This window comes from Hibiscus syriacus, unplaced genomic scaffold, assembly GCF_006381635.1.
Source record: "Hibiscus syriacus cultivar Baekdansim isolate YM2019G1 unplaced genomic scaffold, ASM638163v2 tig00116951_pilon, whole genome shotgun sequence".
Classification (NCBI taxonomy): Eukaryota; Viridiplantae; Streptophyta; class Magnoliopsida; order Malvales; family Malvaceae; genus Hibiscus; species Hibiscus syriacus.
Window position 1 is genome coordinate 3,778,684 of NW_024063482.1, and position 14,154 is coordinate 3,792,837.

A 14,154-nucleotide genomic window follows, 5' to 3' on the forward strand; every position below is an offset into this window, starting at 1 on the left:
TCATATAAACATCATAAATTATCATATTAATATCGTAAATTATTTGATTAATAGTTTAACAGTTAATATCGATTTTTGTCGATACAAAACCACCTTAATTAATATATTTACAGTGAAATAAATTTAATTGAATTTTCCCAAGATTTTATTTTTAAAGATAAGCCTATTTTTAGGGGGGGGGGGACAAAGCTAAACTGTGCACTCGATTATATTTAACAATAAAAAGAGCGTTTGGAATGGCTTTCGGCGTGCAATGCAAACCAAAAGTAAAAGCTCAATGAAACGTTTTGGTTTTTTGGCAGCTTTTCGACCAACCAGGCAAAGAAAAGAACAACGTCGATACTCCATTTTTCCATCAGACGGTTTAGAGTGAAGGAATGGGAAATTGAAGTTACAGAAATCCGACACGTGTAAGATTGTTCACATTTTATATATCAGGCTTATTATATTATTGTATTCTTAAAATAAAAAGAAGGGTAAAGTGTATAATTGGTCCGGTACTATAAGATATTACTTTATTAAGTATTCTTAATTATTAAAATTACAAAATGGTCCTTTATTATATGACGTTGCGTTATTAAATCTTCGACTATTAAAAGTTATAAAATAGTCACATGACTATTTATATATTATAAACTCATCATTTTTCGTTCAGCTGTCTAAGTTTGATGTTAATATGTTGAATATGATATGATAAAATATGATCATAGATCGTTTGAGATGTATTTTGTGGATCGGCTCTCCATTTATATTATATCATCGACCAAGTTCTTGAAACATTATGTCGTCGAATCAATGCATAAATGGGAAGACAATGCCAGTATGCATCATTAAAATATAATTTTATTATATCTCAATCAGTAAGTTAACGTCCAACTCAGACTACCATAAATTATTTAACAGAAAATGATGAATTTGAAATATACGAATAGTCGAGTGACAATTTTATAATTTTTAAAAGTTGGAGACTCAACAAAATAACACTCTATCGTAGGATGATCATTTTAAAACTTTTAATAGTCGATAGGCTCAACAAAATAACACTCTATTGTATCAAAAGAAAATTTAATTTAAAAATTTAATATTGTATTTTCATACATTTAAATTTTGATTTATATATTTATATTTTTAAAGATTTATATTTTTTATTATTTTGATACTTTAAGGCCAATTGTTAATTTTATTTATTTATTTTGATAAATCTGGGGTGTATATAACATAGTATATGTTTAAGGACTCTTAATTATCTGATAATAAACGCTCATACATCAATACAAGCGATGCTCAAACTCGAAATCTCAAGAAATAACAATAATCTTTTAATCAACGAGGTCACTTGATTCGTGTGATACTTTAATTTAACTAAAGTTTTTTGAAGTTGTTATTAATTATTTTTTAAATAATTAAATTCTTAAAATTTAAATATACAAAATAGTACAAATATTAAAAATAGAATTAGATATAAGAAAAAAAATGATAAATATTAAAATCTCTTACCTGCATATGAGAATAAGATTTTGTTTGTTGTTGTTGTATGATAAATATTAAAATATAAAATCAGGTAAAAGACGAGGACTATTTCTATAAAAAAAAAAAACAAAGGGATGGAGGAGCCATAAAGTACATGGAACTATATTTAAATATAACTGTGAGAAAGTTATCTCAGATCCGTGAGCGTCTGCTTCCTTTCTATCTCCCTACTTCTCTCTAACTATTCCCCACCCTCATTTACATTGCGTTTTGATGATTTGAACCCAAGACAAAAGACATAGAGGATTAAAAAACGAATCCCTGAAAACCAAAGGACACAAAGAATACTCAGCCAATACCCATTTACATGAAATCATCCTTCTCCAGAAGAACAAGAAGGAAAATAAAGAAGAAATTTTCATCCCCTTTTCAGATCTAAACAATATTTTGATATCAATTTGATCTGCAACATTTCTCGAGGGAAAACGCCTTTTTCCGGTAATTTTCCCACTCCAGAGCTTCTACGAGAAATTTACCCTCAGATTCATGCTTGCTTTCTTATTTAAGATTCGTTTTTGTTTTGTTTTGTTGCAGTTTTGATGACTGATGGCTGTGATCTATGAAGATTTTGCCTGATTCGAGGTTATAGAGTTGTGAGTTGTTTATTTGAATCTAAGGGGTTTTCTGATCCAGTAGTTCTAGACAGAAATAAATCAGTTCGATTTTAGTTTCCATCGTAATCTGTATCTTGCAATGGCGGAGATGTTCTGGGCATGATTTTGCCTTTAAAATTTCTTGCCTTTAGTATTCTTAAGTGATCTGTTACAAGGATTTAAGGATTTTAGAAGGATCGGGTTTCTTTTTCTTTGTTGGTTGTAATAGGACCGAGCTGAAATCGCTGAGTCTGTGGTATTTGATTATCGAAATTAAGAGAAGTTATGGAGACACTTGTTGTGGTGGCGCAGCATAGGAATCAATACTGTAGCAGGGTGAAGCCACATGGTCCTGCTAGATTTGGGTCATCACCACCATCTAGAAATTTCAGAGGGGTTAACTGTAGGACTTTTCAATCCGGGTCAGGATTGCTCCCGACCCCGTTTAAGTATAACTCTACTCCTTTAACCAAACAGCCATCTTCCCCTCCCTTTTCACCATCTTCCCCCCAAACACCATCTCCTTTTGCTGATGGAATACACTCGAAAGCGAAAGCTACCCGGAAAAGCTCTCCCATTCCCATCAAGGGCAATAGAACCCCTAGAAATGGTAAGCCTTTTACTCAGGAGATTTCTGGGGAAGGTTTTCTTTTCTCTGAGCTTTGGGCTGGACCTGCTTATTCTAATTCTCCGCCACCGAGTTCTTTGCCGATTCCCAAATTCTCACTTCGGGTGAAGAGGACTGTGTCACTAGATTCGCCTGCTACTGCCCCTGTTGTTGATGTTTACCAAACTGCTAAGTCTGCACCTGCATCCCCTACAAGGGAGCTTAGCCCTTCTGTAGCGGAACTTTTTCGAGGTGCTGACTCTGTATCTGCGACTATGGCTTTACGTCGCATTCTCAACCTGGACAACACTGATGACTGAAATGAGTGAAGGAGCTCTTGAGCTCCTGTAAATAAGTTTACTGTGCAAATTTTGAAGTTAGTTTTAGATTGTATATAGGTTGAATAAGATGGTTGGTAGCATGGGTCGGTATGTGTTGGTTTAGCTTTCTATGGGTGGTGATAATGAGAAAGTAATGGCAATGGTAGGTCAACAATCTCCAGAATTTCCTTTATGATGGTTTATGAGAGCTTGGTTCTGGTTATGGGAACTTTTGATTGACTCAATGCAGAAGGTACACTATTTGTGGGTGTTGTAAGCTTGGATGGAAGATGACTCAAGCTATTCGGGAAGCCAAGGGGAGCTTTCATTACAATTAATCATTGTCTACCCTCTTTGGATTGACATGAATTCAAAGTGACGACTTCCTTCTTATACCATGGGTTCGAAGGAAACTATATACTTAGTAGTGGAAGACTTTACTCAATGTCTGTTTAGTTGTTGTCCTTAAGCTAATTTCCTCCTTAAGTGTCTGATACAGTGTATATACTATAGTCCGTAGATCCCTTACTAAACTGCTTATCCGAATTCCTTAAGTTTCTTTTGTATTCTTTTTATCATCATCTTTCCTTGGTCTACAACTAGTGTTTCCCTTGGTTTCAATTAGTCCAACTTTGATAAGCCCCTTTGTTTCCTTTTACAACCTAGACTAAATTAGCCTGCCTATATGACCTTTCTTTTTCTTACAACTCTTCTCCTTTCTTAAGCATTGCCTCAATTGGCTGCTTAACAATCAAATATCCTAAATACACTCTTACTCGGGATTTCTCTGTTGATTCCCCTTCCTCGTCATCTTTTTCTGTTTTTTTGTGAAGAAAAAGGTGGTAAGGAAAAGTAAAATGGTTATTTGTCACCTCTTAAACTTGTTAGTGTTAATCAGTTCCATGCCCAGTTGAAAGTGTTGTTTGTGTCTTGTTCATCCTAGTGCCTAATGCCCCACTCTGTTAGTGTGTTTCATTGGAGCCATCTCTCATGGAGATTGTTGACTGTGCCAAGCTGCTTATAAGGTATTTCCTTTCTCAAGATATTTAAACATTATCTTGTTCTTTTTTTAACCATTACTAATAATCTGCTCTATTATGATTTTCAATAGATAGCCACCGCTGGGATAAGTCTTTTCAGGAGGCTTTTGTTAAAAGTAGATGTGTTGGTGTTCTAATGCAAGCTGTTAGGAACCATATCTGTATCCCGCTACTGTCTCTGAAATGTATGTTTTCAGCGTCTGTTTATGCTTTTGTGTACTTTAAGACGAATCTCGTGTTTTGCCTAAAGTGCCATGTTAATGTTCAAAACTTCAAAGTGCAGTATGACCTTTTGTAGCTGTGTTTTTTCCTTCACTTCTATTATGCATTTTGATGCTTTAGTACGTCGGAATATGAATTTATTGGAGGGTTATTATATAATCATACTGGTAGTTGAGTCCCTGAAAATGTTCATATATTGCATGCATGTATTTTTCTTTTTCTTTGTGAAAAAGATAAAGAAACAAAGGAGGGAACTAGCGATGATGTGGTTTGATAAATTGGCGATTTTATCAAAATATCACCGTACATGTAATAATTACCTGTCATGCATCCTTTTTCTTAATATTACCGATCTAGCACTATTTTTGACTATGCACGGATCATCATATGCACCTTCGCGGGGTTTTGTCTGATCTGGCGTCATGCAAGGGAAGACACGAATTGTCATCCGCGCTTTAGTTGAACCGCATACATATAAGTCAACATCATCCTCAAAAGTATTTTAAAAAATATGCTTTAAAAAATTTTAAAAAATAAAATTATAGGGAATAATATTATAATTTAATACATATTTGTTTCATGAGTTGAAGAATTTAATGGGTTAGTTTATATAGATATATTGAAGTGTTTAGGTTATGTTTTTTGACAATGTGTGATAAAAGTTAAAAAGTGTATTTCTTGACAATGTGTTTATGTTATGTTTCTATAAGTTGCATTCGATCGATTTCATTATATTGTTATTTTAATTATATACATGTAAATGTAATAAAAATTGATAAATTATTATTTATTTAATTTCTAAGTTATTTTATATTAACCAAAAAAATAAAAGTGAAAAATATGCTTGCTTGATTTTTTTAATTCATTATTGTTAAACTTGTTTGATGTTGCACTTTGTGTTTTTTTTACTTTTAAAAGGTCACATAAATATAAGATTTATGTGAGAATTGATGAACATCAATGTTAAGAATTAAAAATTATTTTTCACTTTTACCTCACGTTGTCTAGAAACACAATATAAACACTTCAATATGCCTATAAAAATTAATACTATTAAATTCTTCAATTTATGGATCTAATATGTATTAAATTATGATGTTAGTCTTTATAGTTTTAATTTTTTAAAGTATATTTTTTAAAATGCTTTTGGAGATGATGTTGACCTATGAAATCACGTTTCATGATCCGTTCTTTTCATATATGTCATAGGTTCAGTTAAGGCACGGATGATGATTCGCGCCTTCTCTTACGTGGTATCAGTTAGGGCAAAATCTTGTGAACGATCCCTGTCTTGTTAGAAAGTATACTAGATCAATAATATAAGGATAAAGGGTGTCTGACAGATAATTATTACTTGTACGGGTGATATTTCGGTAAAATCACTTGATAAATTCTTGAAAAAGCTTCTTTGCTGATAACTCTGCACAAAGTATCAAACTTTCCCACCTACTGCTATTATTTTAATTGCTTTATCCTCTAAGCATTGATCTACAATGATAATATGATTCAGATCAGAACCCTAAAAAAAGGTGGTTAATAAATAATTTATCCAAACCATTGAGAAAATGAAGTTCTTATTTCTCCTCTCCATGGAGGATCATTTCCTGATATCGGCACTCCTGACTGCAAAAAGCTTTCTCTCCACTGTGTATTATAAAATGCAAATAAATGATCAGATTGTGCATTAAACATAATAGAATAAAATCGGGTTTTGAGGAGGAAGAAGTAGGAAACTGAACCCGTAAATGTCAATCTTCTGTTCAAGATTCTTCTTGCATGTATGGCAAAAGCTGAGAAAATAATTACTCTTTGGTGCACACTCGGCCTCATCCAATGTATTGCAACAGCTCTTTACAACGCGGTTATCATATATATGAGTTGTTTTCGGATTAGGGCCGTGTGATTTCACGCATGTATAATCCTCAGACAGCTCCATTTCTCTAAAGGTAAGACACCCCCGAGGAGGAGAATTTGGAGTAACTTTGAGCTTGGCCGTCCCAAACAAGACCTTATTGTTACTTGTCTCGAAAGAGCCATTGTTTTCGATCTGCTTATCACCGAGAGTATCGACTATGGCAAGACCGATACCTTTTGGTTCCAATGTTTCGGGTGGGATGAATCTTGTGGAAGATTTGGGTTGGTTTGAATGAAAACAAAAGTGATTACCAAAAGGAAACAATTGAGAATTGTGATCCGCCATTAGAGTTTGCTTGATGCTGGTCACTGCAGAACACCATAAAACAAAGGGAGCGATAAGAACATGAAACCGAAAGGGTGACAGATACAGAAAGTGTGGACTGGCCTGGAGAATTGAAATGCTTCTTAAATCTTTGTAGCATCCGTGCAACAGCATATGATCATTACCAGGCACGAAACAACAGCTCTATGCCAGTGTTCTTTACTGCAAAAAAGAACTGTATCTATGGGCGTTTTGAGGCAAATGAAATGATATGCAGATAAAATAAAGCTTCAAAACTCTGTTTCTCTCCTTCAATTTGGTGGGCGCTAGGCTATCATTCTTGGCATCGATTACGCTCTGGCCAAAACCTCCGCTTTAATCATTAGTTTCATTAAGCTCTGCCACGAATTTTCAGGAGACAGAGAGAAGAAGGTAAAGGCAAAAACAAAGTAGAAAATAGAGCTAAAAGGGTAGAGTTTTGCAGGTGAGTGCGGCTTTTAAAGAGAACTATGCCATGCATGAGAATTAGTGGCTTTCTGCAGTAAAAAACGCATGCAAAAACCTTTTTTGTAATTTTTTACATCAATATTTTTTTCGAATTCAGAAATAAAGGCACGAAGTCGAAGGAATAAGGATGATGAAACTCATCTGTTTTCGTTTCACTCACCCTATTTGAAAGAAACACTATCCCTTCACATTTTCTTTCATTTATTTTGTAGAAAGTTACAAAATGCAGGGTTGCTTACTCCTACAAGAAAACCCTCGTTGTAGGGTTGGTGTCACCATGGAAACCTGATTTCTTTAGCCTTATATTTTTCCATGACTTTTCTTGGACAGGCGCAGCCATGGCTATGTCCCTTTCGATTGGAAAGTCGAAACCCCAATTCTGTAAAAGATTTGGTGGCGGTGACATTACGCAATAAAGATGGAAGAGTAATAAAGGATCATTTGGAAACTAAACTTCACTTCCAAGTTTTTTCAAGCCCATGTAACAACACAGATGACCATTGTTCTTTCTCTATAGCCTAGCCATAGAGGACAGTTTAATATAGTATTTCAACTTTTAAAATATTTAATGCAGTACATGTATATTGATAAAATATCTTATATGATATATATATTTTGACTGTCAATGTAATACTTATAATTTTTTTTAATGTACTACTTGTACTTCGACAAAATATTTAATATGTACCTAAATTATCATCCTATGTATTATTATGATACTTTTAGTTAACTGTTAGTGCGCATAACTTTTTTTCCCAATAAATCTACAAAGGAAGTGATCTTTTTTTCTGAATTAAACCTTTTCTCAAAATGTGTATCATCACATCGAATATTTTTTGATCAAGTAAAAAGATATTCATATTCCCAAAATAAATATCAAGATTCAAACTCACACCAGGTAAGATAAAATATGCATTCTTGGCTCAACTCGAGTCTCATTACATGATGAAGAGCTTAGTTTTTTAGCCATAGGGTCCGGACCCCAATGCTTGGCTTAACTCGCTCTCTTTATCTTCCGTCTTTAGGGTCCAGACCATAGAAATTGGTTTAACTCTCCATCTCTCTTTTGCATAGGGTCTGCCCAGGCAATTCCCACAAGGATCCGTCTTTGTCTGCTGTCTCCCTTCTTCTCTGTATTTTATGCAAGAACTTCAATGTCACTTTCTCGTTTCGAAAGGAATCTCCCCTGTTAGAACTCTTAAAAATAAAAGTAAAAATGGAGTGAAAACCAAGACCAAAGACACGAATGAAAGATTTCTCGTCTCCAATAAGAGGAATTGAAATGCCTCAACAAAATGAGTTCACTTCTCGCGTTAAACCAACAACTACCAAAGAAAAGTGGGGACCTAAATTCTTAGTTGCATGCAACCAAAAATTGTTCCTCGGCACTTAGTCATTGGAGCTGCCTGACGCCATGTAGGTCTATCGCCCCCAACAGTCAATATATCAACATCGGACATTGGTTTGATATCCCAGTTAAACCGATCAGGGCCAATTACCCCTCCAATCACGTATATTTCATCTCTTAGTCCTATCATTGCAAACCCGATTCTCCTACGAAACTCCGAAGCAGAAACCACTACTTTGCTAGCTTCTTTTTCCTGCTTGACAATGAGTCCATGGCTCATCACGTACAGGGCTCCCTGTACTACTGCCATTGGACCCTGGAGCCAACCATAATCTTCTACTGTCCACCCAAAACCTATGTGGTCCAGGACTTGCACTGTCGACAACCCCTTGTGCAAGACATGCACCTTCTCTCCGATAACGAATCCGGAGCATGCTGAATTGTGAGTGCAGTGGAGATCGGGTATTGGAGTCCAGACATCCTTGTCAGGATCATACATTTCGGCTTGAGATATAGATTCTCTGCAGCTGGTGAAACCGCCAGCAACAATGATCTTTCCCTTCAAAACACAGCATGCAAACATGGCACGAGGTAAGATCATGGATGCAGATCGAGCCCACCGACGCATTATAGGGTCATATGACCAGACTTCATCAGTTGCAAAACTCCCATCTTGGTCACCAGTCAATGGGTCAACATCATCACTTCCACCCCCAAGCACAAACAGCTTTCCACCAGTTGAGACCACGCCAAAGTGAGCAAGGTGCCTGACCTTCGAGGGAAGGACAGGAAGAGTAATCCAAAGGTCGTGGATGGGATCATACATCTGCCATAAATTTTCTGGATCATATGCACACACACAAAGAAGTTCCTCTGCCGAGCCAACCTCTTGTCGAGCTTTGAACAGCTCAGAGCTACGAATGGCAGCTCTCCATGCATGAGAAACAAGCTCCAACTTAGGATATAGGTAGAAGGGAACTCGCGCTATGCACCTAAGGGCAACAGCATCTGGAAGGCCTTCAATTAGTCCAGACATACTAACCATGGTTACAACGAATTCAACCGTTCTTCACTGACAAAGTTTTGCTATGTAAACCACAGCAGTGGAATATGTAATCTGAAAGAGCAAATTCGGAACTTGTGTGTAAGAACCAAATCAATAGTTTTGGACTTCTGAAGTAATACATTCATCAAAGGCCAGTTGAATCATGATGAAAATAGAATCGCTACAATTGTATTCAGCAGCATTTGCAGCACAACTAGCATCATTTTATTCAGGAAAGGGGGATTAGCATCAATGACATCATTGAAAATCAAATTGTCGGTCAATGTCCCCAATACAAACATAAGGAGAAAAAAATAGCAATCATGCATTATATGAAGGTGAAACTAAACTATACATCAAATGTAAAAATTTTCCTACAATCTAGGGGAAAAATGATCCACAAGACACTGAAAGGATACTGAAATCATGAACTTTGGAGTAAAAGTAGATCTTTTCTTTTGCTTTTCATAAAGCCTTTTGTTTGTTCATGGCTTCAAGCATGATGCTTTCACAATAAAATTTCTTGGTTTCTATTACAAATGGGATGGGAAGATGGAAAGGTAGACAAAGCCTGAATGCTTATAAAGGATGCAGACAAAATAAGTGGGGTATAATGAAGGGGACAAGGTTTTGGAAGGCTTTAAGTATTGACAAAGAATATTCTTAGAGATAAATTTTGATTTAACACATGTTTTGCTTCCAAACTTCTCAACATGTAGGATGCACATGAGTACCTTCACATATTACCTATTGGGTACTCATAATTCTCAAATTATATAAACGCCAAGTTCAAGCTTCAATTTCAAGTCAATAAACTTCAGTCCCGGCTTTATCCATGTTTTTTACAGTTAAAAGTTAAAACTTTTTCCAAGCAGTTGATTCAAATGCCTTCTCAAACACTATAATTGCTGGTTCCAATAAATATTTTGTCATTCAAGTTGATTGCATGACGAGAAAACTCTGAAAGAAACTCCAAGAAACAAAATAAGATCAAAACTTAATTCCTAGCCCTACAAAGAATCTGTTAATATCTATCCTCACAAAAATGTGGATAAGTTACCATGCGGAGAGCCTGAGACTGTAAAGACCAACAAACAATCCTTTCTCTACTGCTCGAACCGACATACTGAAATTAAAATGCACTGAACTCCACAAAAAATAAGTCCATAACTTATTTATTTCATGAAATTCTGAATATCATCTTTAAACTGTTCAAGTATCAAAAACTTAAAGATCTAGGATATTATCTTTATACTGTTCAAGTATCAAAATCTATATAAAGCATAAGCAATTTAAAGGGGAAAGGGACAACCACTTCCACATTTAAAACACTATTTACAAAACCCTGACTTTTATGGTATAATGGGAACACGTTTCCAAAAAAATAATAATAACAAGCACATTTACAAGCAAAACGTGGCACCACAATACATTTCATTGCGCTGAAATCTGAATCCATTGAATTTCATCATCACAGATAATCATTCTTCTAATTTACTTCAATAACTCATTAATCCCAAACCCATAAGGATTTGGAAACAAAGAAATGCATAGCATTTCAGCCATATTAACAAGAAGAAAATTCCTATTAAGAAACAAATATAACCGAGCGCACCACTTTCAGATAAAACCCACCACTAATTCAGCACAAATAAAAAAAGGGTAATCGAAAGTATCGAAATTAAATCCAAATTCTAACAAATTGCCAAAAAAAATGGATTAAAATATGAACAGGTGAAGAAAGAAATAGCATTTAATTGAACAAAGAGAAGATGCTATACCTGAAAGCCAAGACCCCACAAAGAAGAAAAAGATTCGAGCACCGTTGCTGAAAAGAAGAGAGAGAGAGAGAAGAGGAAGCGAAACAGTATCGTGTAAATTTGCCTGAGAAGAAAAGAAGATATGCGATGGAGCGACAGATGCACAGAGAGACTTTTGCAGAGCAAAAGGATACGCCGACTTTCATCAAAGCTTTGATTTTTGTTTTAACTGATTTATTTTCTCGCATAAATTTATGTCTAATTACAATATTCATCCCTCTACTTTATGAGGAATAATGAATTGTATATAAAAAATTAATAGTAAAATTCAACTAATTTATTAGTTTCTCCGGTTATATAAAATACAAGTAAAAAATTCCAAAAAAATTCAAGTAAAGAACATGATTGTTAGAATTCAGAAAATAAATTAGATTGGCCAATTAAATTAGATAATGGTTTTCTGATTAATTGAATTCATGAAATAAAAAATACAATTAAGTGAATTATTAAAAATTGACAATACAACTGAGTGGAATGGGAATAAATATTTTAACCAGTTGGACCACCATTCATTTCTTATAACATTAATAAGGAGGCTGATATCTTAATTGTTGAGGAGGGATGGAATTCAGAATTATACAAAATATTATTCTATTTTGTAATTTGATAATGAATTGACTCTAGCGTTGTAAATGTAAAATGCTTTTGGTTTTCTTTAAGAAAAATAAATTGTATTTTTTTTGTCTATATTAATATTTTTTAAGACTATTAATTACTTTTCCATAGTGAATAAAAATATAATAGAAATACAAAATCTAAAAATCAAATAATAAAAATCTATATGATTATAAAGTCATTAGTTGAATTTAATGCCATCAATCAATGTGTTGAAACACGAATAAAATTAAGCGAAATTATAAAATATAAATGTAAATAACTATAATTATTAGAATTTTGAAACTAAAACAGGATATGTACATCTTATTCAACGAACACCAGATAAAATATAATCAATCTCATCTCTTCACCTAAATTATAAAAGTTTTCATAATTTATATTGTAAAATTAAAAGAGTAACGAAGAAGACTGAAAAATTAAGAATAAAAATATAATATATATATATATATATATATATATATATATATATTTACAGCTCAAATCGTGTGGACCCACACAGCTTTGACCCAAACTGATTTGAAGGACAAGCTTGTCAACGTGTCTTAAACCGTAAGTAATTGCTTGATAAATGGATTTGCTGCGATTGACATTATGATTCCATTCTAGAAATCATGAATGACAATTTGGTCTAAGCGTGAATCATATGCTATATTTATTTATCAAATTTAAAAGCTAGATTAATTAACATGTTAAATACATTTTTATTCAAATAATTGAACTTTTAAAATAAAATTCAAGCGATTAATATATATATATATATATATATATATATATATATATATATATATATATATATATATATATATATAAATTTTAAATTAATTTCTTAATGATATTAAAATGTATATATATATATATATTTTTAAATATAGTAAAAGGTTTCTTCAATTTTTAATTTCGAGTTCAATTTAAATTTGAGAATTTTAAACTTGCGAGCTTTCGAGTCGAGTCGATAATAATATTATTTTTTAAGGCAATAATACTATTTTTGGGTCTAAGAGCCCAAAAAGAGACCCACTAAAAGATTTGAAAATGTAGACTTACTCCTAACAAGCTAGCCCATGAAAATTACCTTATATGGAAGTCGCAGATAAGGGGTGATTATGCTGTACGGCCGTTAAAATAAGGCTAACATATAATTCATATGTTTTATGAGGTTTGAAGAGATTAAGAAAGGAAATTATATTTCATAATTATATTTATGAGGTTGCAACTTAAAATATTAAATGTGAGTTGATATTTATTTTACGATAAGAATTAATATTTATCATCAAGTAGGGATACTTATTTATAACCTAAAATATTAAATACGGTTTAATACTTATTCAATGACAAGTATTTATACTTGTAACTAAATATCGATATTTATCGTTATTATCAGTTTTCGATTCTATTACTTTTTTACCTTTTAATAGTTACAACTCAAAATATGAGAAATAAGGTTAGATTTCCTATCACGTCTAACCTATATTCTTATTATTATTTTTTTTCATATTTTCGATCATATTCATATAGATTATCTTTTAATCTTAAATTGAACTTTCCCGTAATAAGGCCCAAGATCACTCGAATGCACGTTGTCTCGACCCTTGTGACACCTACGGTAGGGTCTCGGAATCCCAGATGCTCTTGGAACCGAGCGAGTCGAATTTATTAAGGAGATATGCAAAACCCAGGGTTGACCATACCCCAAAAAGGGTCTAACCATCGACAGTGTAACGTCAGCAAACTAGACATGCACGTGGATTTCCATACATACACGTTAATGACACCAACAGTGATCTCATATTTTGTTTTCATATGCAGGCTTAAATTGTTTATCCCACATCGAGTATCTGTTTCCCATATAAGTTTTGCTTTTTTCTGATATGGATCTGCTCATCTAATTGCTCGGAGTTTCGGGGTTTTGCTTTCTGCATGTAAAAATCATTGGTTGTAAGATTGACGTCTTCCCCCACGGCGTTGATCGGTTGCTTTCAAGCGTGCGTCTGGTGCAGTTTTGTCAGGTCCATTAACAATGGTTTTAGGGTTCAATAAAATAACATTCCCTTTGCTCCAATTTTCAAAAGGGTAGCTTACTTCTACAATGGTGAAATGTTGCTTATTTTAGCCTACTTGCTCAGGGTCATGTAGCCCTAACAAGGTTCTACAGTCCACATGCACTCATTCGCCTTCTGTTTTTCCATTTTTTTTTGGATAATTCAGCATTTTATTACCACAACATTAAGGTTTTGATACAACCAATAACCAATCAACAAAACAGAACAGCCTAATTACACAACAATGATTGGTTATACTATACCCCAAGCATTACAAAGGGATAAG

General features: G+C 33.8%; 3 protein-coding genes across 3 annotated transcripts; 1 reads left to right on the forward strand and 2 right to left on the reverse strand.

Moving 5' to 3' along the window:
• Nucleotides 1-1,688: 1,688 nt before the first annotated feature.
• Nucleotides 1,689-3,385, forward strand: LOC120188846. The gene is made up of 2 exons (XM_039192232.1): nt 1,689-1,968; nt 2,065-3,385. Exon 2 carries the CDS (start codon nt 2,409-2,411, stop codon nt 3,048-3,050), a length of 642 nt encoding a protein of 213 aa, XP_039048163.1. The 5' UTR covers nt 1,689-1,968; nt 2,065-2,408; the 3' UTR covers nt 3,051-3,385.
• A 2,354-nt stretch (nt 3,386-5,739) lies between these two features.
• On the reverse strand, nt 5,740-7,404 carry LOC120189012 (protein MARD1-like). Its single transcript, XM_039192362.1, has 4 exons — nt 7,284-7,404; nt 6,289-6,535; nt 6,054-6,249; nt 5,740-5,964 (listed from the first exon to the last, which is right to left on the reverse strand). Exons 1-4 carry the CDS (start codon nt 7,402-7,404, stop codon nt 5,887-5,889), a joined length of 642 nt encoding a protein of 213 aa, XP_039048293.1. The 3' UTR covers nt 5,740-5,886.
• A 455-nt stretch (nt 7,405-7,859) lies between these two features.
• LOC120188568 (F-box/kelch-repeat protein SKIP30-like) lies at nt 7,860-11,311 on the reverse strand. The gene is made up of 2 exons (XM_039191957.1): nt 11,173-11,311; nt 7,860-9,463 (listed from the first exon to the last, which is right to left on the reverse strand). The coding sequence occupies exon 2, from the start codon at nt 9,389-9,391 to the stop codon at nt 8,345-8,347; it is 1,047 nt and encodes a 348-aa protein (XP_039047888.1). The 5' UTR covers nt 9,392-9,463; nt 11,173-11,311; the 3' UTR covers nt 7,860-8,344.
• Between the last annotated feature and the right edge of the window lie 2,843 nt (nt 11,312-14,154).